Source organism: Globicephala melas, chromosome 13, assembly GCF_963455315.2.
Source record: "Globicephala melas chromosome 13, mGloMel1.2, whole genome shotgun sequence".
In the NCBI taxonomy this organism is placed as follows: Eukaryota; Metazoa; Chordata; class Mammalia; order Artiodactyla; family Delphinidae; genus Globicephala; species Globicephala melas.
In genome coordinates this window covers 74,770,994-74,797,506 of record NC_083326.1, presented here as the reverse complement: position 1 = coordinate 74,797,506, position 26,513 = coordinate 74,770,994, and the positions used below count along the sequence as shown (strand labels likewise).

Below are 26,513 nucleotides of genomic sequence, written 5' to 3'. Positions count from 1 at the left end.
TGGGGACCCACACCTTGTCCTAAGAGGGAAGCCCCATTCAGTTCTAGGCATTGTGCCAGGCAGGGATGGAGGACCAGATGGTCTCATGTTTCAAGAGAAGTCACAATTTATATCAAGTCATTTCATTTTAAGGACTTCCCTGGTGGTCCAGTAGGTAAGACTCCACGCTCCCAATGCAGGGGCCCCGGGTTTGATCCCTGGTCTGGGAACTAGATCCCACATGCCGCAACTAAGAGTTGGCATGCCGCAACTAAGAAGCCTGCATGCTGCATCTAAGAGCCAGCACAGCCAAAATAAATAAAATAAATAAATATTTTAAAAATTAAAACAAAATCTTTTCATTTTAAATCTTGGCCTAATATTTTTTAAAAGAACACACTGGTCACACCACAAAAAAACAACACTTCTGTACAGAAGAGGTGGTCTGTAGGTTCCCAGTTGTGGTCTCTGGCATTGTGGGTAGGGGGATGGCTTTTGGGGTCTGAGGAACAAGGGTCAAGTCCTGGTTCTGCCCCTCTCCAGTACCTATGGCCTGGGAAGAATTTGACTTCCCTGTTTCCTCACCCAAAAAGACGCTAATACTATAGGCCCTATCTTACAGTCTTACTGAAAAGAATGAATTTGATAATTTAATAATTATTGACAATTATTGATAATTTACTCAATAAATTGTATATATGTGTATGTACTTTGTATTTGTGTGCTGTATGTGTGCGCTACGTATATATTTGTATATGTGTGTCTTTGTATATGTGTGTGCATGTTTATATATGAACTTGTGTACATGTGTGGACTATGTGTATATGTATTTGTGCACGTGTATTTATATGTGTGTTGTGTATGCCATATATGTATTTGTACATATGTGTATTTGTGTGTATATTTGTGGATGTAGATGTGTGTGTTTGTGGATATGTGTGCGCATGTATTGCGTGTGGTACATGTATTTGAGTATGTGTGTTGTGCATGTATTTGTGTACATGTATGTAGCATGTATGTATATATATTGTATATGTGCGTGTATTTGGGAGTGTGTGCTATGCACGTATTTGTATATATGTGTGGGCTGTGTATGTATATGTATTTGTGAATGTGTATTTATATATGTATATGTTGTGTATGTGCGTGTTGTATATGTATTTGTGGATGTGTATTTGTGTATGTTTGCAGATATGTGTGTGCAAGTATTTGCGTATATGGAAGCATCTGGATTTCACCCCGACGGTAGGGGGCGCATTCCTGGACGCAAGTGGTGACAGCTTTTACGAAGATGTGCCCTGGCAACAGGCAGCAGCATGAAGAACCAGTGAACTTGGACAAGCAGGTGATGATGAGGCTTCACCAGCACAAGCAAAAGTGCAGAGGTGGGACCCTGGTCAAGTGAGTAGAAAAAGTAGGAGATGGGCACTGGCAAAGGCCTCAAGAGACACAAGGCAGCAGTGAAGGGCAAGGAGGGCGCCAGGCCCACTGGTGCTCCCTTGGGGGCTCCATTCAGACCTTACCTGGAGTACCTGGCACGGAGTAGACCAAGGATCTCCTCTGCTGCCACTGGTAGATCCAAGTGCAGAGAACCACAGTGACCACGTAGAACACGTAGAAGCCCAGGTAACCTGCAGACAAGGGCACGCTGTCACCAAGTGGCATCCTGGCCACAGGGCCCAGAGAACAAGAGCTGCCAGTTCTGTCACTGGGGCCTGGTGGCGGTGGCTATCTGTGTAAGCCCAGCCCAGCACCAGTAGGCAAATGGCCATTTCCTGGAGCCCCGCCCCCTCCCCACCACCAACCTGGCAGTCAACGGTGGGTGTAACGCCTGGTATAGACAGTGGCCTCTAAGACACAATTCAAGTGTGAAGGGTCGGTGTCCTGCTCTGTGGCCTGGGAGGCTGAGCCCTGCAGACTGCATCACCTGAACCCTGGCTGCCCTGGGTCCACCCACGGAGCCCTGACAGCAAAACAGAAGGCAGTAGGGGAGGGTCTGGGGTGCTTCTTCCCTGCTCCCTCCCTGCTGTGGTACCCTGTCTCCAGCAGGGACTGTGACCCTCCATAACTGTCACTCATGTTGGGTGGTCCCAGGTCTGGGCCTGTAGCCCTCAGCAGGCTCCAGGCACCCCATTCTCTGCCCCTTCAGGGGCTCCCACTGTTGCTGGTCCCTGGTATCTCTGCATCTCAGCATCCCTTGTTGGCTTCCTTAACCCTCTGTAAATTGTCCCGCCATTCATGTCATTTGAACCATCTGGATGGAATGGACATGCTGCCGGGACCCTGACGGCCACAGTCAGCATCCTGGCTGTACTGCTTGTTAAAACCTGAAATTGTGAAAATTCAGAACATCACCCCGACTCTGCCCTGCCCTCTTTGGTTATCCGAACCACGAGTCCCCTTTTTTCGCTCAAGCCACCTTGAGTAGGGTTTCCAACATCTGGAACCAAAGGTGACTCTGTGCCCTGCTGACCACTCCCTCCTGTGCCCCCATGCTTCCCACGCATCAGCCCTGGGATGACCCCACACTGGTCCTGTGGCCACTCACCCAGGGCCCATGCCAGTGTGACCCTGCCGCAGTAGAGTGCAGTGAAGATCAGAAACACGGCCACCATGTAGAAAATGATGTCCCTGAGGAAGGGCCTCGAGGCTGCTGTGAAGGGGTGCAGGATGGCGATGCCACCGGCCACCACGGTGGTAACCAGCACGCCTGCGCCTGGAGGAGAGGATGCCAAGCTTGGTCTACCCTGCGCCCCCTCCTGTTGCCCCACCCCACCCTAGCCGGGGCCTCTCGTACCAAACAGTGCCCCAAAGGCCAGGCCGGCTGTGCGCGGACCTGAGAAGGCCACCAGGGCGCTGAAGATATCCGGTGCCCCGTTCCCAAACGCCAGGAAGGTGACGCCATGGGGGGAGCGTGTCAAGGGGCCTCAGTGCAGGGGCCTTTCCTGGCCATGAGCTGCCACCCTGTCTCCCAGCCACCCGCCCTAACTGCCCTCCATCCCTCGGGGACAAAGGATACTGCCACATTGTGGGAAAGCTTGAGTGTGGTCGAAATGGCTGACAAGTTAGGGCAGAAACTATGGAGAAAAGGCAAACAGTGAGTGTTTCCACAATGAGTGGCTCCTGGCCCCGTCCTTCCCCCAAGCCCAGGGTCACCCCAATGTCAACCTCCTGGGATTCCATTTTCCAATCTATAAGGTGGATATGAGCCCAAGGCCAAACTCACAACTTTGCCGCGGTGACTCCCAGAATCAGAAACAGGTAGAGCAGCCAAAAAGCCTGGGTTGGGGGGCCGGAAAGGGAAAAGGGCATTAAGTCCCGCCGGGGCCACCAGCCCCTCTCACCAGCTCCCCGGAGCGGGGCCTCACGTAGAGAGTGACGGCCAGAGGGAGGAGGTCGGGTGGGAAGTGGCAGAAGATGCCTTCAAGGTAGTCCAGGTAGCCCCCTTCACAGCGGCAGTCAGGGTTGGAGCGGACGAAATCACAGCGGCTAGAGGCATTCAGGCCACACACTTCTCGACACTGTGGGAAGGGAGGGGGGACATCAAGGTCCGACACCCTGTGGTTGACTGGCCCAGCCCCACCTAAGCAGTGAAGATAACCTCCTTCATCCTGGTCTCTAAGCCTCCCAAGGCCTCCAGGTGCCAGCTGCACACTTTAATTTTTAAAAATAAACTTGTGTTTGAAACTAACCCACGTAAGTCCTGAATAGGTGTATTTAAAATGAAACAAAAAGAAACAATACATAAAGATTTCTAAATTCTCCCTTCTCATCCCTGCCCTCCATGATCCCGCCTCTCTCCAGATGTCCTACTATGATCAGTTTGAAGCAGACCCTTACAGACATTTCTCAGTTTAACGATATTTGTATATACATCCTAGTATACAGTTTATCTCATAGAAATGAGTCCATCCTGAAGCTCGTTTCTGCAACTTTTACCACTTCACGTATGTGCCATGTATTGATATACTGATGCACATAATGATGAGGAGGATGATAAACGCCAAAACATTCTGAGGGATTTCTATATGCCAGGTACAGTGCTAAGAGCTTAAAATGTACCTCAATTAATCTGCACAATGATCTTATGAGGAAGGTACTATTAACCTGCCCATTATACAGATGAGGAGACTAAGACAGTATCCCAGGGCCCACTCAGTGGTAGAGACAGAGTTGGAACCCAGGCAGTTTGAGGCTCTAGAATCCGTCCTTAACCATTACCACCCTCGCCACCCCCTACCACTGCAGAGTCTTAGGATTTCACATCATGGATGATACACAGTAGAGGTAACGTTTCCCTACTGATGGGCAGTTGAGTGTGTCTACTTTTCATTATTACCAAAATCAACTTCCTTGCACATGACTCTGAGTACATGTGAGAATATTCTGTCAGGGAGAATTCTAGAAGTGAAAGTGCTGAGTCAGAGAGTATCCCAGTCTGAGTTCCTCCAGAAGCGACCCAGAGACAAGGATGTCTAAGTAAGCAGAATACTTGGGAGGTGTATAGAACACAAGCACCGAGAGGGAGAAGAGACTCAGGGACGGAAATGCAACCAGTGAAGGCTGGTTGAGATCGTTCCCACCATGGGCTGGTAATCCCAAGGGCAAGGGAGCTGGGGTATTTATACACCAACTCCTATCAGTCATCAGGTGAGTACTGCCGGGGAGGGAGGTGCTAGGTCCCCAGCACTTCTGGCCTACCATGCTTATGGGTGGTTCTGAAAAAAGATGCTGGGAACTCGAAGTCCACAGAAGCCCACCAAAATGGCAGAGTCCAAAGGATATGGGCGGGGCCCTGATAGTGTCTGTTGCAGAGGGAGAAACATCTTAAACATTTGATGGATTTTGCCAAAAGACCCTCCCTAAAGCTCTACTTAGACACACTGCCACCAGCAATGGGAAAGGAGTTTACACCTGCACCCCTACCGGGTTAGGGTGGCTACCATAAGTCTGGTTCCAGCCAATGTAGTAGGAATCTCCCTGTTGTTAAGCTGCAAGTCCCGGAGGACGGTGAAGTGCTCTTTTCGTGTGTTAATGGCCATTTGTATTCCTTCTTTAAACTGCTAGTTTTTTCAATTGTTTGCTTCTTCTTATTGATTTATAGAAGCTCTTTATATAATGGATATTAGGCCCTTGTGAGGTTATGCATGTGCTTAGGCATTGCCTAGAAGCTCCCCCATTCTCAAACTTTATGTTCAAAAGCTTTGTCAGTACCACCTCACACACATTAGGATGGCTACTACACAAACCAAATGAGCAAAACCAGAAAATAACTAGCGTTAGGGAGGATGGGGAGAAATTGGAACCCTTGTGCAACTGCTGTGGGTGTAAAAATGGTGCAGCTGCTGTGGAAAACAGCACGGCAGTTCCCCTCCCAAATTAAAAATACAATAACCAGTACCAGGGATGTAATGCACAAGGTGGTAACTGTAGTTAACACTGCTGTATGGTATACGTGAAAGTTGTTAAAGTATTTCCTAACAGTTCTCATCACAAGGAAAAAAAAAAACCTCTTTCTTTTCTATCTCTATGAGTTGATGGATATTCACTAAACTTATCGTGGGCATCATTTCACAATATATGTTAAGTCAAATCATTATGCTGTACACCTTAAACTTATATACAGTGCTGTAGGTCAGTTGTATCTCAATAAAACTGGAAAAAACCCCAGAATTACCATATGATCCAGCAAATCTACTTCTGGGTGTATGTCAAAAAGAACTGAAAGTCAGGTCTCAAAGAGACATCTGCACACCCATATTCATGGCAGCACGAGTCACAGTAGTCAAAAGGTTTAGAAGCAACCCAAGTGTCCATCAATGGATGAATGGATAAGCAAAACGTGGCATATCCACACGATGGAATGTTGTTCAGCCTTCAAAGAGAAGGCGATCCTGACGCAGGCCACAACATGGATGAACCTTGAAGACACCATGCTAAGTGAAACAAGCCAGTTGTAAAAAGACAGATACTGTATATGTAATTCTACTTATGTGAGGTAACTGGAATAGTCAAACTCATAGAGACAGAAAGCAGAATGGTGGCTGCCAGGGGCTGGGGGGAGGGGGAAATGGGGAGTTGTTTAATGAGGAGAGTTTCAGTTTTGCAAGATGAGAGAGTTCTGGAGGTGGATGGTGGTGACGGTTGCACAGTGTAAATGTTTTTAATGCCCCTGAACTGTACACTTAAAAATGGTTAAGATGGTGAATCTTAGGTTATGTATGCTGTATTACAATTTTTTTTTTTTTTAAAAAGCTCTGTCAAATCACAGTTCCACACCCTCCACAAGCCTTCTCTGAACTCCCACCAATGCCAAACTGGAGATGAGATTTCTTGCCCCTGAGCCCTCAGGTCATCTCCTCATCCCTTGCTTACTGGCTCTCTGCAGACGCCACACTGACCCACCGCACCTATTTCATGCACTGTTCCTTCTGCCTGGTACACCTCCCTCAAAAGACCACCATTCATTCATCCTCCAATTCTTAGACGTTTCTTCCAGGAAGCCTTCCCTGATCACCCCCAGCATAGGGCAGATCCTCCAGTTATAAGCTCCCATCACCCTCGGTCTTCTCTTACAAAGCACTTCTCGTGTTTTGAAATCCCCAGTTATTTGTAGGATCACAGACTTGTTTTAATGTCTGTCCCTCCCACCAAAGTCTTGCACACAGTATGGCCTCATAATTGTTTTGCCACACATTGTGCTGGACCCCAGCTCAGTCTTCAAAACAGACCTAGGCGGCTTCCCTGGTGGCGCAGCGGTTGGGAGTCTGCCTGCTAATGCAGGGGACACGGGTTCGAGCCCTGGCCTGGAAGGATCCCACATGCCGCGGAGCAACTAGGCCCGTGAGCCACAACTACTGAGCCTGCGCGTCTGGAGCCTGTGGTCCGCAACAAGAGAGGCCGCGATAGTGAGAGGCCCGCGCACCGCGATGAAGAGTGGCCCCCGCTTGCCACAACTAGAGAAAGCCCTCGCGCAGAAACGAAGACCCAACACAGCAAAAATAAATAAATTAATTAAGAAACTCCTACCCCCAACATCTTCTAAAAAAAAAAAAAAAACCAGACCTGGTACAATTGTTTCCACTTCACAGATGAGAAAACTGAGGCACAGAGAGGCAAAGTGACTTGCCCCAGGGCACACAGCCTACCACTGCTAGCTGGTTTCAAACTCAGGTCTCCCTGAAAGTTACTAGCTGAAGCTCTTGGGGAAACAGCTCAACTGGGCAAGGGCAGCCTCCTCTTCCTGCCTTCTTCCCCACCTCCTGGTCTTCACGGTCAGCCAGGGAGGACGCAGGGAGATGGTCCCAGCCCAGCTCGTCTCCATCTCCCTGACAGCAGAGTGAGTCAGCAAGGCGGGTCCCCCAAATCTGGTCTCCAGAATCGCATTTCTCTGCAGCCTACCTGCCTCCGTGCCCCAAGGTGGCCATCCCCTCCCTCGAAGCCCATCAGGACCTGAACCCAGCTCTGCCCAGGGGTGGTAGAGTTAAAGGAGCATTGCTCTGAGTCTGGGGTGGGTGACTTTTCAGACCATCTCATTCCCTTCTCATCCTCTTCCCTGAATCACTAAGGACACCCAGGGAATCCAGAGAGGGTCAAATATTTTCCCTTCTGTGAACAAGTTTCAAGGGCCAGGCTGGACAGGAAAGGGTTGCAAACTCAATGCCTTGGGGGCCAGGCAGTTCATATAAACGTCTAAAACCACCGCGGCTGCTGGCAATGGTGGTGAGCTGGAGGGTGCATGCCCTGCTGAAAGGCATCCAAGTTATAACATGAAAGAAAACCCCTCCCCACACTGCCCAAAAAAACTGAAACCAAAACCAAAATCACAGCAGCCAGACGAGCCCGTGGGCCGTCAGTTTTCAATCCTATACCAGTAAGACTGGTATGGGAGACAGGGTCAGCTGAGAGGAAGAGCAGTCCTGGGTCTGAGACCCAGCTTTGCCACCAGCCGGCTGGGTGACCTTCAGCAGCCCCTTAAGGGGTCTGGGCCTTGTTTTCCTCACCTACAGAGCGTGTTCATCAAACCCACCCTGGCCGCTGGCAGCTTGGTGCCATGTTTTGTTAAGTGCTTCTCCACACTCCCTTTATTACTGAATAGCAGAACGCACACTATCAAAGTCCACACTGGCTCCATTAAGAAGCCAAACAATTAAACAACTTCAATATTAAGGGGACAATTTTAAATCGTTTCCATTTTGTTAGTTGGGGCCCAACAAGAAAGGCTTGGGGGCTTCCCTGGTGGCGCAGGGGTTAAGAATCCGCCTGTCAATGCAGGGGACACGGGTTCGAGCCTTGGTTTGGGAAGATCCCACGTGCTGCAGAGCAACTAAGCCCGTGCGCCACAACTACTGAGCCTGTGCTCTAGAGCCCTCGAGCCACAACTACTGAGCCTGTGCTCTAGAGCCCACGAGCCACAACTACTGAGCCCGTGTGCCACAACTACTGAAGCCCGCGTGCCTAGGGCCCGTGCTCCGCAACAAGAGAAGCCACCGCAATGAGAAGCCCGTGCACCGCAACAAAGAGTAGCCCCCGCTCGCCGCAACTAGAGAAAGCCCAGGCGCAGCAACGAAGACCCAACGCAGCCAAAAATAAATAAATAAAAATATTTTTAAAAACTAAGAAATTAACATTGGTACAATACCGTTAATTAAACTATAGTAGGATTAAAAAAAAAAAGGGCTCAGGTTTTCCCTACCTAGATGCCCTCTCCAAATGTTGTTACTTGCAGCCAGTGGCCCCTCCTTGTGCAGGTGCATGGGCAGTACGGGGATGGCTTGGGGGATGAGGGGGCTGGGAGGGACATGTGGAGTCACAAGCTCCTGGTTCATCCTCCCTGGCTGAACAGTGGTCCCTAAAGATGTCCAGGTCCTAATCCTCAGAGCCTGTGGATATGCGATCTTACATGGCAAAAGGGACTCTGGCAGGGGTGATTAAATTGAGGGTCTTGAGATGGGGGGATTATCCAGCATTATCTGGAGGCCTTTAAATGTAATCACAAGGATTTTTTTAAGAGGGAGGTGGGAGTGTCGGAGTCACGGAAAGAGATGTGATGGAAGCATAGGTCAGAGAGTCAGAGAGAGAGACTGAGAGAGATGCTACGCTGGTGGCTTTGAAGATGAAGGAAGGGGCCACAAAATAAGGAAGGAATGCAGGAAGCTGCTAGAAGCTGGAAAAGGCAAGGCAATGGACCTTCCCCTGGAGCCTCCAGAAGGAACACGGTCCTGCCCACACCTTGATTTTAGTCCAGTGAAACCCATTTTGGGCTTTTGACCTCCAGATAACAAACGTGTGCTGTTTGAAGCCACTACGTTTGTAATAATTTGTTACAGCAGCAACAGGAAACTCAAACACTCGTCTAGAGTCAGTTAACTGCAGACACTAAAGAACTCTCAAAGGCTTCTCACGTTCTTAACCTCATTTGATCAGCCCCCCAAAGAGGCACTGCAGATGTGACCTGGGGCTACAATTCCACTCTCCTACGTCCTGTAGCTACACCTCCTCCTATTTTCCCAACCCTGCAGCTGGACCCCAATAGGGCAAGTTTTCAAAGAGGTGGAAAAATCACAGGACTCTCACCAGGACACCAACCCAGGAGCAGAAAATGAACACTGCCATTTCCCAAAGGCCCCATGGCCTTGTGACAACTGCTCAGCAAGGCTGGGTGGTCCAGTGCGTATGAGGAGAGGGCTCTGGAACCATGCAGGCTGGGCTCAAATTCTGCTTCCCTACTCATAGCTGTGTGACTTTGGACAACTCACGTAACTTCTCTGTGCCCCAGTTCCCTCCTTTATAAAATGAGGCAGGGGTCGGCAAACTCTTTCTATAAAAGGCTAAATATTTTCCCCTCTGCAGGCCAGACAGTCTCTGTTGAAACCATGCCACTCTGCTTTGTCGTGTGAAAGTATCACCTGCCATAATAAACAGGCATGACTGTGTTCCAATAAAACTGGACTTACGGACACTGAGGTTCAAATTTCACAAAGTTTTCATGTGTCACTTAATAGTGTTCTTTTAAAAAAAATTTTCAACCATTTGAAAATATAAAACCCATTCTCAGCTCCTGGACTACAACACCCAGCAGTGGACCTAATTTGACCTGTGGGCTGAAGTTTGCCGACTCCTGAAATGAAGGATTAAATGAGTTAATCCATGTGCTTAGAACAGTGCCTGGTACACAGTCAGTGCTCAGTAAAATGAGCTTTGATTACTCTTTTTTCCAGAGGGGAAAATTGAGACTAAACAGCTCCCTGCACCTGTTAGCTTGGGCCCCTCCACCCCCCCAAGGGTCAGCCCCAAATGTCCAGCCTCGGTCAGATCTGTCCTAAGTGGAGATTTTTTTCCAGACCCTCCTCTTTCCCGAAAAGAGTGTCCTGGAACCACTGGGCCCTGGTGGTCTGATGCCAAACCTGTCCCTGGCCCCTGAGGCCACACTTGGGCCAGCCCGGGCTTAGGGCATGGGGCACTGGGTGGCCCAGCAGAACCTTGTCTTCTACTTCCCCTCCAAAAATCTTAATTTGGACCCCTTCCCAAAGCTGCTACCAGCATCTCACCGGATCGCTTTGCCAGCCTACTCTCTGCCTCCGCCCTTACAGTTGATTCTCCCACAGCAGCCAATGGGATCCTTGTAAAAACTGAAATCAGATCACGTCCCTCCTGTGTTCTAAATCCTACCATGGCTCCCGTCTTACCCCTAGGAACGGGCCAACTTCGCACAGCGGTCCAAACAGCCCCAGGCGATCCGGCCTCCATTACCTCTCCTGTCTCCTCTCTCATCCCTCACCCCCAGCTCACTGTTGCAGAGGCCTCTCAAAGTTCGTTTGTGACACGTCATTCTGCTCTTGCCTCAGGGCCTTTGCACTTGCTGTTCCCCTAGATCTTTGCAAAGCTTCAGGTCTCTGTCCTCAGAGAAGCCTTCCCTGACAGCCCAAGGCAGAGCGGCTACCCCTCTCCATCTCACTCCATCACATCCCACCCTGTTTTGTTCTCCTCATCCCCCAGTGAAATACTGTGGATTTACCTGTTGATTTGTTTCTCATCTGTGTCCCCCACTAGAGTATAAGCTCCATGAGGGCAGGAACTGAGCTTATCTGCTCCCTGATTTACCCCTCACGTGTGGCACTGTTCCTGGCACGTAATAGGTGCTCAATAAATATTTGTTGAACAAGTGACTATGCAAAAGGACCTAGGTGAGGAGTGGGTGGCCTTTCCCAGCCTGCAAGCTGGCCAGACAGCAGCCAGCCAGAGGCTGGCGGGACTTCCAGGAGGGCAGCCACCTGTGTCAGTCCTGGGAGGCAAGTGAACCAGAGGAGAAGGGTCTGGATTCAGCATGAGGCAGCCACGAGTTCACATCCTGGCTCTGCTACTTCCCTCGTGGCCAACTTCCCCTCCCTGAACCTCAACGTCCTCACCTATAGCACAGGGATAACCATACCCATCTCAGGGGTTTGGGTACAGGACTTGATGAGCTAGGCGCATTGCTGGCCTAAGTGCTCAATAACTCAGAGAGATTATCTGACACGAGCCACAGTTAACCCCCGTTTTCCTGCCCCCAAGAGGCAGCAATTTTATAACCACAGTAACCACAAATCACTTGCCCATCTGTAGAACAGGCATAATTCCCTGTCTGTCTGCCTCGAATCATGGGCATGAAGGTACTCTGCAGCCCCAGAAAGTTGGTGTGGGCGCTAAGCACTCTCAGCTGTCAGTTCAAGCGGGGAGGAGTTTGTTACTCCGCTTGTTCTCTCACTGAAGAGAATACAAAGAGAGAACTCCAGCCCCGTGCAGCAGGGGGTCATCTTGAGCAGCCTCCTGCCTTCAGATTTTCACTCTGGATCCACTGTGACCTCTCCTCCCCTTACAGGTATCAGAACAGAATGGTGCAAGTTCCGTTTGGCCTGTCTCAACGGCCCAAACCTCCCTGCCTTGGGAGGAAGCCTCCTTGCTCTCACCAAGCGTCCCCACTGCTTCTCCATTCATACAAGTCAGTGGCACTACCATCCTCCTCCACCCCCCCACTGCTAAGGCCAGAAATCTGGAGCCATCCTTGACGCCTCTCTTTCTTCCCCCACCATGCCCCCCCGTCTAAGCCATCAGCATACCCTGCTTGTTGTGCCTTCCTCCAAATCCCATCACTTCTTTCCTATCTCCCACTACCACCCTCACCTGGCGAGCTGCAGGAGCCTTCCCACTGTTCTCCCCGCTGCCACCCTCAACCCTCTCAATCCATTCTCCCCAGAGAAGCCAGAGACATCCCTTGAAGAAATAAATCACATCTTGACATCCCCCTGCTTAAAACCTTCCACTGGCTCCCCACAGTCATAAAACAAATCCTACCTCTTAGCCTCAGCCTATAAGGTAATCTGACCACCACCACATCTCCATCCCCATTCTTAACACTCTCCCCCTCACTCACCCTGTTCCAGCCACTCTGGCCTCCTCACAGCTCCAGAAACTAAGTTTGTCCCTGCTTCAGGGCCTTTGCACGTGCCTTTCTCTCCACCTGGAATGTTCTTCCTTCTGATGTCTGTATAAGTGGCTTCCTTTCTCCATTCAGGGCTTGGCTCAAAGGTCCCTTCCTCACGGAGGCCATCTGTGACCCCCCAAGCTGAAATAGTTGGAAATACTCCTTCTTCCTCACAGCCCCCACCCTCCAGTATCACTTTATCCCATTATCTGCTGAGCACGTAGCATCTTACCACCTGAAATTTACATGCTTACTTCTTTATCCACTCTCCTAAGAGACTGCTGGCTCCGTGAGGGCAGGGATTTTTGTCTACAGTCTACGTGCCCTGGCATATCCCAAGGTTCAGCTCACATCTACTGCTACACAGTAGATGCTCAATACATACTTGATTGGCTGAATACACGCCCACCTGATGCCAGTTTCCCACCTGGACACTCACGTCTACCACGGGGCTCTGGTTCACACCCGAGGCTGGAAACTGGGAGCTAATGCGGGTCCCTGCAGATGGGCCCCCGGCCCCCGACACTGTCTCCACCATCAGCAGCACACAGACCCAGCTGAGCACCCAGTACAGATTCAGCAGTCCTCTGGCCACCAGCCCCCAAGGGGCCTGGCCCTCACTCTCCGCTTCCCCTTCTGTCATGTTTCAGTTCCAAACAGCTGGCACCTCTAGTGGCCTGTAGGGTAGGGGTGAGAAAGACGAACAGTGTCACTGAAGACTGCAGGACCCAACAGGAGGGGCCTGAAAACTTTTTCAGCTGAAGAACTGCCCCTCCTCCTCCCCACACCAACGGAAAGCCCAGGTAGGAGCCCACATTCCGGATGGGCCTGAATCATTTAGCATGCAGATTAGATAGCCCTTCTTCCTGAACCCCCAGTAGTGTTCCCATGGAAACCCAGGCTAATAACTGCCCTGATGGGGAAATCAAGGCCCAGGAGGAAGTGAATTGCTCAAAGTCACACAGCCTGTCAGCAGCAGAGCTGAGCTGGACTTTAGCATCTGTGTTTTTCCCTCAACACCAGGGAAAAACCAGCTTTGTTTTTCTTCCAAAGAAATTAAACTGGAAAGAAAAAAACAAGTCCCCGGCACACTAATTTTCTTCTTTGGCTCTTCCACATGTTGTAGTTGAGCATGTTTTGTTTTGCCTTCAGGAAAAGCAAAGCCCAGAAAACAACAAAGCCCAGATTTACCAACGTTTTTCGGTAAATCTTTGCTCAATGTCCTGGCAGGGGCAGGAGGGGGAGGACGCGGCTCTGGGGGAAGAAAAGGGGGCACAAGGGCCTGTCTCAGCACTCTTTCCTCACCTGTTGACAGGCCCTTCCCTCCTGCTGTTCTCTGTAACTGCACCTGGCACTGACTTGGAACCGGACTCTCCAGGTCTGCAATATAATCTCAGCCACGAACGAGCTGTGCGGCCTTGGGGAGGTCACTTCATGTCTCTGAGCCTCTGATTCCTCATCTGTAAAATGAAGACAAATGCTGGAGCATCAGAGCAAACGATAAGGGCTTAATCAGGGCTCGCGCCTCAGGTGTTCCCAACTTGAGGATCAGCACGTGTCTCCTATTTATTGGCCGCCGATTTCTCGCACTCATTCACAAGGGAGCATTTATGGAGCGCTTCACCTGTGCCTGTCCGAGGTCAGGAGTTCAGACGCTCAGATCTGCACACCCGACAGGAAGGGGCAGGGGCAGGAAACTGGGGTAGTAATCACTTTTACGGCTGCACTTTCTAGGTGCCAGACCACGGGAACGTCAATGTACTCCGTTTCCCAATCCGGGCGGATGTTGAGAAGCTGAACTCCGGGCGCCAGTCCTCCCGCGGCGCCCAGGCGGGCGGGGAAGTTCCTCTTACCTTGCGAGGAGCCTCGGACCAGCAAACTCCGCACCTCGACCCCGCCGGGCTTCGCAGCCTTTCCAGTCCCTGCCCACCGGCCCGAGCCACCCGAACTTCTGCTCCTGAAGCCGAGAGCCCGGGGTTCCCGCCTGCGGCAGCGTCCGAATCAAGCTCAGCCGCTCAGCCCTAGTTCGGCCTCCACTAGCCCGGCGCCGGCCTCGCCCCTTATACAACCCGCCCAGAGGACACGCCCCCAAGGGCTCGTCCCGCCTCTTCCCTTAAAGGCACAGGCTCCCTCGAGGTCTGTCGGTTCTGTTTTCGCCGCTAAAGCAGAAGCTGAGATGAAACCTGGTGGGTATAAACAGTAGGAGGCCGGAGAGGTACATTGTAGGGTGAAACTAGAGGGTTCTGTTCCCGAGGGACGGGTGGGTGAGACGGCGTCAAAATGCTTCTGGTAATCAGTGGTGATAAGAAGTATTTGAGGGGCTTCCCTGGTGGCTCAGTGGTTGAGAGTCCGCCTGCCGATGCAGGGGACGCGGGTTCGTGCCCCGGTCCGGGAGGATCCCACATGCCGCGGAGCGGCTGGGCCCGTGAGCCATGGCCGCTGAGCCTGCGCGTCTGGAGCCTGTGCTCCGCAACGGGAGAGGCCACAACAGTGAGAGGCCCGCGTACCGCAAAAAAAAAAAAAAGTATTTGAGAAGATCCCAGGCAGGGAACGCTCCGCCTTACACACAAAAACTCTGGCTGTGCTGCCTCCCTTTGAGAGATCTCCTAACTGGGTTCAGCATTTCCCTCTAGCAGGGTGGCTTTTAAAAGAAGAATATGGGGCTTCCCTGGTGGCGCAGTGGTTGAGAGTCCGCCGGCCCATGCAGGGGACACGGGTTCGTGCCCCGGTCCAGGAGGATCCCACATGCCGCGGAGCGGCTGGGCCCGTGAGCCATGGCCACTGGGCCTGCGCGTCCGGAGCCTGTGCTCCGCAACGGGAGAGGCCACAGCAGTGAGAGGCCCGCGTACCGCAAAAAAAAACAAAACAAAACAAAAAAAAAACAACAAAAAAGAAGAATATGTCAGGGAAATCCCCGGCAGTCCGGTGGTTAGGACTCCGAGCTTCCACTGCAGGGCCCACGGGTTCGATCCCTGGTTGGGGAATTATGGTCCCGCAAGCCGCGCAGTGGGGCTGAAAAAGAAAAAAAGAAGATGGCAAATAAGTCAAAACAGGGGAGTTAGTCGATCTACTCGCCCTGACGGATATAGCCCCCCCCTCCCCAGTTTCCTAGCCTCCGGGGGAAGTTCTGGTCGCCTCCGTCTTTCCTTCTGTTGGGGTGGGGAGGGCACCGAGGCTGGCACTGGGGATGTTGAGGCTGAGGTCACGCTCCTCCTCCTCCAGCAGCCCCACCCCCACTTCCACAGTTTGCGCGCATCTAATCCCACCACCTCCCTCTCTCAAAGTCCGTCCTGCTTCCTCATCACCTTCAGCACCGAGGCCCAGCTCTGAGCCCTCTGAAGGGCGATCGAGGCCCTTTAGCGTCCAGTCCTAGCGCACCTTTCCGACTTCATCTTTTATCCCCACTCTAGCCCCGGAAGCGGGGGACTTACACACGGCCACACCGCTGCTCCTTCTGAGCCCCCTTGCCCGGGATGCCAGCCCTTGCTTTTTTTTTCTTTTGCTGTACGCGGGCCTCTCACTCCTGTGGCCTCTCCCGTTGCGGAGCACAGGCTCTGGACGCGCAACCTCAGCGGCCATGGCTCACGGGCCCAGCTGCTCCGCGGCACGTGGGATCTTCCTGGACCGGGGCACGAACCCGCGTCCCCTGCATCGGCAGGAGGACTCTCAACCACTGCGCCCAGGGAAGTCCCAGCCCTTCCTTTTTCTACCTGACAAACTCTTATTACTCATGTGCCAGGCCCAGCTCAAATGCTACCATCTCTGGGTGGTCTTCCACCCTCCTCCCTGCCAGCCCCCGCCTTCCTTACCTTCCAAGCACTCTAGTTGCCCACCCTAGAGAGGACAACTGTGGTCTCTGTGGTGACCACCAACCCTGTGGTCTAGAGCACGATATCTTTGGAATCTTGGCATATAGATTACAGTGATTATTACAGAGTATAGCCATGTAGATTACAGTGAGTGTCCGCGTGCTTGTCCCATTTAATAGCCCTGTGGGGTGAGGGCTACTGAGATCTCCATTTCACAGAGAAGGGAAATCGAGGTTCAAGGAGATGAAATGACCTGTCCCCAGAACACCCACCGGGAAGTGGCAAAGATTTGCACCTAGGTCTGTGTGACCCCAAGTGAGTCCCCTTCACCACCATAGGCTGAGTGTCCTACATCACTCAGAGGTAAGGCTGGATCTGTCTGACATTCAGCCTCCCTATTCAGAAGGCCCACGGCCTGGGTGATGTCAACTGAAAAAAATGCACAACAGTTGAGTCTTGGTTTTATTGGGACCTCACTGAGGACTATAGTCAGAGAGACAGCATCTCAGAAAGCTCAGAGGAACTGCTCCAAAGAGGTCAGGGAGAAGCCAGTATATATATAAATTTTTTGGCTGGGAAATACATGTAGTCAAGCATACATCTCCGTAAAAGATTACTGCTAATCACTAAAATCAGACATCTCAAGTTAATGATTTTAGTGCTTTTCTATGGATGGGAAGATGCAAGAATCTGGGGTCATTGAAATCCTTCCCTAGATATGCATGTTGACCATCTAGAGGCCATATATCCAAAACACAGAATACTTCCTCCTGTTTTTCTCCATCCTGAATTCCCCTCAGGGTATACTGGAGGAGGGCAACTATAGCAGTTGATGACTAGATCCTTGTAGAACTGGAATGAGGCAACATTTTTTCTTTACAACTTAAAAATAATAAAATGGACAAACAAATGCCCTCCATTCAGGTTAAAAAACAGAGCTATCAGTACCTTAGGGGTCCCTTAAATCACCATCAACCTGCTGACTGTGTAAATCACTCCATCACTATAAGTGTAAAACTTAGTTTTATACACGTATTTATTCACACATATAATGTATATAATGTATCCTCTATAAGATAATATTTATATATAATACACATAATAAATACATTATAATGTATAAAATGTTATAATCTATGATATATATTATATATGATTATATATACTATAGATTATATAGTATATATAATCTATATAGATTTTATATACCTATTTATATAGCTTTACCACTATATAAGTATTCCTAAGCAATGACATGTGTTTTGCCTGTCTTTGAAGTTTATATAAATCAGGGCTTCCCTGGTGGCGCAGTGGTTAAGAATCTGCCTGCCAATACAGGGGACATGGGTTCAATCCCTGGGCTGGGAAGATCCCACATGCCGCGGAGCAACTAAGCCCGTGCGCCACAACTACCGAGCCTGCGCTCTAGAGCCCGCGAGCCACAGCAAGAGAAGCCACCACAATGAGAAGCCTGCGCACGGCAACGAAGAGTAGCCCCTGCTCGCCACAACTAGGGAAAGCCCCCACGCAGCAACGAAGACCCAACGCAGCCAAAAATTAAAAAAAAAAAGTTTATGTAAATCAAATAGTGCTTTCTCTATTCTTAGGTGACTTGCTTCTTTCTAGCACCATCCTGTTCGTGAGCTTCAACCCTGTCGTCTGTGTGGTGACAGTTTGTGCGTTTTCCGTGCCGTGTAATGAACAGTTCATGGCAGGACTACGTCAACGTTTATCTATCCATTTTTCTGTTGATGGATATATGTGTGTTGTTACCAGGTTTTTGCTACTGACGGCATCTTTTTAACACATCTTCTGGTGCACTTGTAAAATAATTTTTCTAGGGCATTGTGTCGGTCACTGTTCAACCAGAGAAACAACCTCAGTAGGAGACCCACGTTAATAGGTCCGTCATGGCTTCCCTGGTGGCGCAGTGGTTGAGAGTCCGCCTGCCGATGCAGGGGACACGGGTTCGTGCCCCGGTCCAGGAAGATCCCACATGCCGCAGAGCGGCTGGGTCCATGAACCATGGCCGCTGAGCCTGCACGTCCAGAGCCTGTGCTCCGCAATGGGAGAGGCCACAACAGTGAGAAGCCTGCATACCGCAAAAAAAAAAAAAAAAAAAAAAAAGGTCTATCGCAAAGAATCGATTTATGGACTGTGGAGGCTGGCTAGGCAAGTCTGAAATTCACAGGATGGGCTGGTTGGAAACTCGGGGGTACCAGCCATCCACAGGCAGAACTGCTTCTTCCAGGAAGACTCAGCTCTGCATATAAGGCCTTTCAACCAATTGGATCAGGCCCACCCAGATGATCTAGAATAGTCTCCCTTACATAAAGTCAACTGATTATGGACTTTAATCACATCTACAGAATCCCTTCACAGCAACACCTAGCTTAGTGCTTTTTTTAAAAAAAAAAAATTTATTTATTTTTGGCTGCGTTGGGTCTTCGTTGCTGCATGCGGGCTTTCTCTAGTTGTGGCGAGCCGGGGCTACTCTTCGTTGCGGTTACACGGGCTTCTCCTTGTGGTGCCTTCTCTTGTTGTGGCTCGCGGGCTCTAGAGCATGGGCTCAGTAGTTGTGGCGCACGGGCTTAGTTACTCCCCATGTGGGATCTTCCTGGACCAGGGCTCGAACCCGTGTCCCCTGCATTGGCAGGTGGATTCTTAACCACGGCGCCACCAGGGAAGTCCCTAGCTTAGTGCTTATTGAATAACTGGGGACTGTAGCCCAGCCAAGTTGACACATAACACTGACCTTCACAGTTATAAACCCGGGAGTGGGATTGAAACAAAAGGAGTCACAAGTGTGCATCTTTATACATAATATCATTTCATTTGTCACAAGTGTGTCTTTCCTTTCTTATTGGAAGGACAGAAAGAAAAGTTTGTTAAACTCTGAAAATCAATAAAATAATGAAATTAACTCTGCCCTCTACCCCCTTCTAAGGACCCACCACACGCTAACCCTGTCCCTGCCCCGACTCAGACAATTAAAGAGTAGGTGTGTGCAAATACACACATACAAGAATTCTAACTTGGATTTCATGTCACTTTTGTAAAAAGTAGGTTCGCATCGTTGACGTTGTTCTGTAACTTGCATTTTTTAAAATTAAGAATGTTTCATGGGATCCTCTCATGCTGGTACATTTAAGTCTAAAATCATTCATTATAATAGTTGCTTGATATTCTGTGGGATGAGGGAAGGTGTCATAACTTTGCAAACACTCCCACGTAGGTGGGTACTTGCTGTGTTTCTGGGTTTTGCCCCTTGCAAACAATGCTCCATACACATCCTTGAAGACATTTACCTTTGGTGCAGATGCTTTTATTTCTGTAGGACAGAATCCTGAAAGTGGAAGGCAGATCAACAGGCATGCATATTTTAAATGTCAACAGCTGTAGCAGATCCCTTCCTTAAGAAGCTGTAGCAAGCCACACTCCCACCAGCAATGTCCTATCAGGGAGTATCCATTTCCCTGCTTTCTCATCAGCACTGTTTTTTTTTTTCAACATCTTTATTGGAGTGTAAGTGCTTTACAATATTGTATTAGTTTCTGCTGTATAACAAAGTGAATCAGCTGTACGTATATCCCCATATCCCCTCCCGCTTGCGTCTCCCTCCCACCCTCCCTATCCCGCCCCTCTAGGTGGTCACAAAGCACCCAGCTGATCTCCCTGTGCTGTTGTCCTCAAGCCCATTCTCTACGTCTGCGTCTTTATTCCTGTCCTGCCCCTAGGTTCGTCAGAACCATTTTTCTTTTTTAGATTCCATATATATGTGTTAGCATTCGATATTTGTTTTTCTCTTTCTGACTTACTTCACTCTGTATGACAGACTCTAGGTCCATCCACCTCACTACAAATAACTCAGTTTCATTTCTTTTTATGGCTGAGTAATATTCCATTGTATGTATGTGCCACATCTTCTTTATCCATTCATCTGTCGATGGACACTTAGGTTGCTTCCATGTCCTGGCTATTGTAAATAGTGCTGCAATGAACATTGTGGTACATGACTCTTTTTGAATTACGGTTTTCTCTGGATATATGTCCTGTAGTGGGATTGACCAGCACTGATATTTTAACAATTGGGTTACTTCTTACCAACACAATGGGTAAAAAATACTTTCTCATCATTGCTTTGATCTGTATTTTTCCCTGTTGGCAAAGCTGACAAGTTTCCATCAGCTTAGTAACTATTTGCATTTTCTTCTCCGCGAACTGTCAGCTCATTCTTTGAGTATTTTTCTATGGGGCCGTTGCCATTGTGCCATTAGCCAAATTAAGTCAGTTTTGGGAGGACTCTGCACATCAAAGCATGTCCCATTTGGGGGCCCCCATAGGCAGCAGATAAGAATTAGTTCTTTGGATCAGCGAGATCCATGTCCCCTGCTCACTTGAGTTTGTTCCTGGGGGAAGTTATCTCTCTTCTTGGACTCCAGTTTTCTGTCTTTAAAATGTGCTTAAGGGTTTCCTGGCACTCTTAGGGTTGTTGATTTAAGGAGAAAGATTTAAGGGGAAAATGCATGTCATGTGCCCGGCAAGTGGATGTCAGGTGTTGTTATCAGGGGTCAAGTCTACAGGAACATGGAATTGCTCGGTGGTCACGTGCAGCACACCTGGGGTGCTTTGTCAGCAATAGCCACAGGGGGTCATATGACCCTTAGAGAGGATCAAAGGCCGTGCACTGGGACAATGCTGTCACAGCAGAAGGGCCTGCTTCTTGCTGACTGGGCCATCCCTGAGTAGGGCCCAGGTACTCTCTGCCCGGGAGCCCCATTCTCTTGAATGATGGGGACCTCAAAAACTGGCTGGAACAGGGTAGCCTCTAGACAGGGGCCCTCGTTGGGTGGGGGGAGAGGAGAGCACAGGCCAGGATCCTGAATATGTAAGGTCTGCCCCTTTGCCGGGGGACCCAGGCAAGCTCCCATGTCTTCCTGGCTTCTGTAGTGCCTGGCACTGCACACAATCCTCTTAACAAGCCCAAATGATGCAAATGATCATTATCCCATTTTTACTGGGGCTCAGAGAGGTGAGGTCACTTCCCCAAGATCACACAGCCAGCAAATGATGGAGCTTGGATTTGAACCCAAGTCTGTCTGAACCCCCAACTCCATGTTCCAAGCCATTACCCCTCACAGTCTGGCTAATGAGGAATGTGACTGCCCTTGCTTCCAGTGGGTCAGTCCACAGTGAGCACATGGACCAAATGCCAATGGGATTCTCCATGGAGAGAATTCTCCATGGAGCGGCTTTAGACAAGCACAGCGTGTTTAGAAGGCATTAATGCTAAAAAGTAACGTTAACTGAGTGTTGTTTCAGGTGCTGTGCAAGGGTCTTATTTAATCTCCTGGCAGCCCTGTGAGGTGGTAGGTCCTGTTCTTGGCCCCTTTATAGAGATGAATAAACTGAGGCACAGAATGGCACATCAGTTTGGCCAAAGATCCCCAGGGAATGAGGGTTGGAGTGGGGACAAAGGGCCAAATCTGTCGGCACTACCTTTCGGAGGGCGGCGAGAAATGTTATCATAATTGGGAAAATAGTTTGGAATTGGTGGAGTGTGCCCTCTGGTGGTGGCCACAATGGGCAGCGTCCACAGTGCTGCAGAATTTAGTTCAAATCCCCGTTTTGACATTTCCTGGTTGTGTGACCTGGGCAAATCACTTCACCTGCTTGTACCTCAGTTTCCCCACCTGTAAAATGCGGGTAGTAACAGTGGGGACTTCTTGGGTAGCTGTGAGGATTCCGTAATAGAAAGTGTTCACAGGTTATGATTGACAATGACGGTTACTAATGCCAAGGGAGTGTCCCTTTCCAGAGATGGGAAGAGAACTAGCGTGACCACTCTTGTCCAGCTCACCAAGGATATGGGGAGTGGTGGAAGGGCACCCTCAAAGCTTTAGAAAGTTACTTTGGGGCAAATCAAGGACATCCCATTATCTCAAGCAACTCTCTTCACTGGCCTCCTTCACTGGCCTCCTTTATGTTTTTCCAAGACCACAACCGCCAGGACGTGTCAGAGCAGCCCAGTCTGCCTCTCCCATCATGGCTGTGACCACTTACCACATCTTGGCCCACCTCCCCCAAACCCTGTCTTTCTCATGCCCTTCACTCCCCAGCTCAGAAACCATCCATGGCTCTCCGAGGCTCCCAGAGCTCACCGTCCACCGTCCACCTTCAACCTACTCTTCCGAACTACCTCCCACTCTCATCCTCCGTTCACAGCAAGTCCACAAGCACATGCTCTGCAGGTGCTGAGCTCTGAGCCAGGCTCGGGGCAGGGAGAAAGCTGAAGATGGGGCTTGTCATCGGATCCAGCCAAGCCGGTTTACTCCCTGCCCCAGAATCAGCCTTGTAGAGGCTATACCCACTGCTGGGAATGCCCTCCCTTCTCTTTGATTCTAACCCTAACTCTATCCAAAGTTAGAAACGACAGAAACCAGCTGTGGGAAACCAGAGTGTGATGGATCTAACCTACCATTGCTTAAAGATGTAGATGCAGACATTGACATATGAATAGATATAGGGATATAGACATATAGAGAGAAACATATGGGTAGACAAATGGATATACTTACAGGCATATAAACAGGCATACACCTATTATGATCCCACCAGCAATGTACATGAGTTCCAATTTCTTCACATCCTCTCCAACTGTTATATTCTTTTTTCTTTTTAAAATTATAGCCATCCTAATTGACGAGAAGTGGTATTTCACTGTGGTTTTGACTTGCATTTCTCTAATGACTAATGATGCTGAGCATCTTTTCATGTACTTATTGGCCATTTGTATATCTTCTTTAGAGAAATGTCTATTCAAATCCCTTGCCCACATTTCAACTGGGTTTTTGTATTTTTGTGGTTGAGTTGTAGGAGTTCTTTATATATTCTGGATTTTAAACCCTTATTAGATGTATTATTTGCAAATATTTTCTCCCATCGTGTGGGTTGTCTTTTTACTCTCTTGATGCTGTCCTTTGAGGCACGGAAGTTTTTAATCTAATGAAGTCCAATTCATCTTTTTCTTTTGTTACCTGTGCTTCTGGGGTCATATTTAAAAACCATTGAAGTCCCCAACAGGGACTTCCCTGGTGGCGCAGTGGTTAAGAATCCACCTGCCAATGCAGGGGACACGGGTTCAAGCCCTGGTCCGGGAAGATCCCACATGCCTCGGAGCAACTAAGCCCGTGTGCCACAACTACTGAGCCTGCGTGCCACAACTACTGAGCCTGCTCACCACAACTACTGAAGCCTGTGTGCCTAGAGCCTGTGCTCCACAAGAGAAGCCACTGCGATGAGAAGCATGCGCACCGCAACAAAGAGTAGCCCCACTCGCCACAACTAGAGAAAGCCCCCACACAGCAACGGAGACCCAATGCAGCCAAATATAAATTAATTAATTAATTTTTACAAAAAGAAACCATTGCCAAATCCAAGGTCATGCAAATTTTCCTCTAGGCTTTCTTCTAACAGTTTTATAGTTTTAGCTCTTAAAATTTAGGTCCTTGATCCACTTTAATTTTTGTGTATGGTATAAAGAAGGGGTCCAACTTCATTCTTTCATGTGGATATCTAGTTTTCTCAGCACCATTTGTTGAAGAGAACATTTTTCTTCATCGAACAATCTTGGCACCCTTGTCGAAAGTCAACTGACCGTAAATGTAAGCCTTTATTTCTGGGCTCTCAATTCTGTTCTATTGGTCTATATGTCTGTTCTTCTGCAAATACTACTCTGTTTTGATTACAGTCACTTTGTACCAGTTTTGAAATCTAGGTCCCTTGAAACCCCTTATGAATTCCAGGATGAGTTTTCCCATTTCTGTAAAAAAAAAAAAAAAAAAAAAAAAATACCGTTGGGATTTTGATAGGGATTGCACTGAATCTTTAATCTGTATATCCCTTTGGGTAGTATTGTTATCTTAACAATGTTAAATCTCCCAATTCATGAACAAAACTCCATTTATTTTTTTAGGATCTCCTGATTACCATTTTAATAGGGGATTCTTAAAAGTGGGAATGCCTACAGAATTCAAAGACTTGAATCCCTAATGGTCAAATTTGAGGTCGATGGGAAAGACTCATTTCTCTAATAGACACAGCATAGAATGATTTCAGAAATACCACAGATTACTTCAGTAGAATCTATCCAGTGTCCCTAGGCTTGGGGGAAGCCGAATTAAAAGACAAAAGTTGTTTCAGAGCCTTTGGTCTGCTTTTCCTTCTCTATTAGTGAGCAGTTAACGAACAGTATGTGGAAATAATAGCTTGCTGAAAGATGCTTTATCGCATAGATCATGACTCAGAATGAACCTCCTGCGATTGCACCACAGTGGCTTTAAGCGCTAACCATTTTCTAGGACTTTCCTGCTTTCTGCACAGGCTAGTTTAATTCTCTCGAAGACCACAAGATGGCAGCAAGAGCACGTCTACAAAGAGTTCAGGAGTGGAGGAAAAGATGGGTTGCACATGGTGGACCTGGGACTGACTATGAGTGGGAAGCTGCCCGAGGCCCATGGGTGGACACGCTCAATGTAAGAATAGCTATGGAATTGTTAGAATACCAACATTTTTCTATATTATACACCTGTAACTTATATAAAATTGTACATCAACTATACTTCAATTAAAAAAAAAGAAACAAAGGTTTACGTACAGACAGGTGTGTTGTGGCCATTTTTCAAAAGGCAAAATCTTTTTCGAAAATGTTCAACAAAAGAGAATGACTAAATTACATTCCCATGATGACTTATCCATATGATGGGATACAATGACATCCATATGACGGAATATTATGGTGTTTTCAAAGAACATGAGAAAGGACATGTCATTCTCGTGATGACATGAGAAAGTATCCATGATTCCGTACTAAGTGGTGAAAGCGAGACGCTCTATAATAGAAGCATGATGATTCCATCTTTGTAAATATACATGTATTTGTATGGGTGCATAGAAAAACAGATGGAAGTTTAACCGAGATCCTTCCTGGGTGGTAGGGATCAGGGGTGACCATTAGAAGTGGGTTTCATTTTTTTCAAAATTCTCTAATACACCTGAATTAAATGTATAATCTGAAAAAAATACACACACACACACACACACACGAAAACCAGTATTTTCCTTTAATACTGCAGGTGGAGGAAATGAGGGGAAAATTAGGGATAGTAAAGATCTCTCTCCCCCATGTGAAGACACACCAAAAAGGCAGCCACCTGCAAGGCAGGAGGACAGCCCTCGCCAGCTCTCCCCCAGTTATATAGCCTTTTATAATAAGCTGGTAATCTAGTAAGTAAACTGCTCTTCTGGTTCTGGGAGCCATTCTAGAAGATTACTGAGCCTGAGGAGGGGGTCGTGGGAACCCCCGATTTATAACTAGTTGGTTAGAAGTACCGGAGGCCTGGACCCTGAAGTGGAGGTGGCGGCCGTACTGTGGGACTGAGCCCCTCACCCGTGGCGTCTGACATGGACTCCGGGTAGAGAGGGTCAGGATTGAATTGAGTTGTGGGACACACAGCTGGTGTCGGAGAATTGCTCAGTGTGAGAAAATCCCCCCACTCCCAATCTGGTGTCAGAAGTATTGGGAATTCTCGGGGGTCCAGCGGTCGGGACTGGGCACTTTTGCTGCCAAGAGCCCGGGTTCGATCCCTGGTCGGGGAACTGGGGTCCTACAAACCGTGCAGCACAGCCAAAAAAAAAACAAAGAAGCACTGGGACTGGTGTCAGAAATACTGAAGGCCGAGGAAAAAAAGAGTTTTCCCTCTTACGTGTGAGTCGCCTTCCCTGGACACAGGCTGGGCAGGCATGGAGTGACTGGTCCCGGAGCAGGGGAGGCCGGCTCCCCTCTGGGCCCAGGCCCCCAGCTGCTTACTGCCACCTGCCTGTGAGGCAGCAGCCGCTGAAACAAACGATCAGACATTTAGTGGCTCAAGACCACACAAGTTCATCAGCTCACAGTTCCGTGGTCAGAGGCCCAGCACGCCTGGCTGGTGTCTCTGCTCTGGGCGGCACAAGGCTGAAATCAAGGCGCTGGCCGGGCTGCGTTCCTTACCTGGAGGCTCTAGGGAGGGTCCGCCTACAGGTCACTCCGCTGGTTGGCTGAGTCCAGGTCCACGTGACTGCAGGACGGAGGTTCCTGTTTCCTTGCGGCTGTCAGCTCCTAGAAGCCTAGAACATTCCCTGACTCGGCCCTTCGAGCCGGCAACAACGGCTCCGATCCCTCACCTGCCTCTTCTTGAGCTGAGTCTCTCTGACTTCAGGTGGGA

At 49.2% G+C, this 26,513-nt stretch overlaps 1 protein-coding gene across 1 annotated transcript in view; it reads right to left on the bottom strand.

Annotated features, from left to right (window-relative positions):
• Positions 1 to 13,884, bottom strand: part of SLC8B1 (solute carrier family 8 member B1) — a 32,181-nt gene extending 18,297 nt beyond the window's left edge. Inside the window, exons 1-8 of the mRNA XM_070043408.1 lie at positions 13,748 to 13,884; positions 12,882 to 13,119; positions 3,348 to 3,500; positions 3,206 to 3,258; positions 3,000 to 3,056; positions 2,777 to 2,883; positions 2,528 to 2,695; positions 1,503 to 1,610 (exon numbers count right to left, since the gene is read on the bottom strand). Of these exons, the coding sequence (XP_069899509.1) occupies positions 1,503 to 1,610; positions 2,528 to 2,695; positions 2,777 to 2,883; positions 3,000 to 3,056; positions 3,206 to 3,258; positions 3,348 to 3,500; positions 12,882 to 13,085 (850 nt within the window). The 5' untranslated portion in view covers positions 13,086 to 13,119; positions 13,748 to 13,884. The remainder of the gene's footprint in view (positions 1 to 1,502; positions 1,611 to 2,527; positions 2,696 to 2,776; positions 2,884 to 2,999; positions 3,057 to 3,205; positions 3,259 to 3,347; positions 3,501 to 12,881; positions 13,120 to 13,747) is intronic.
• Positions 13,885 to 26,513: the final 12,629 nt, after the last annotated feature.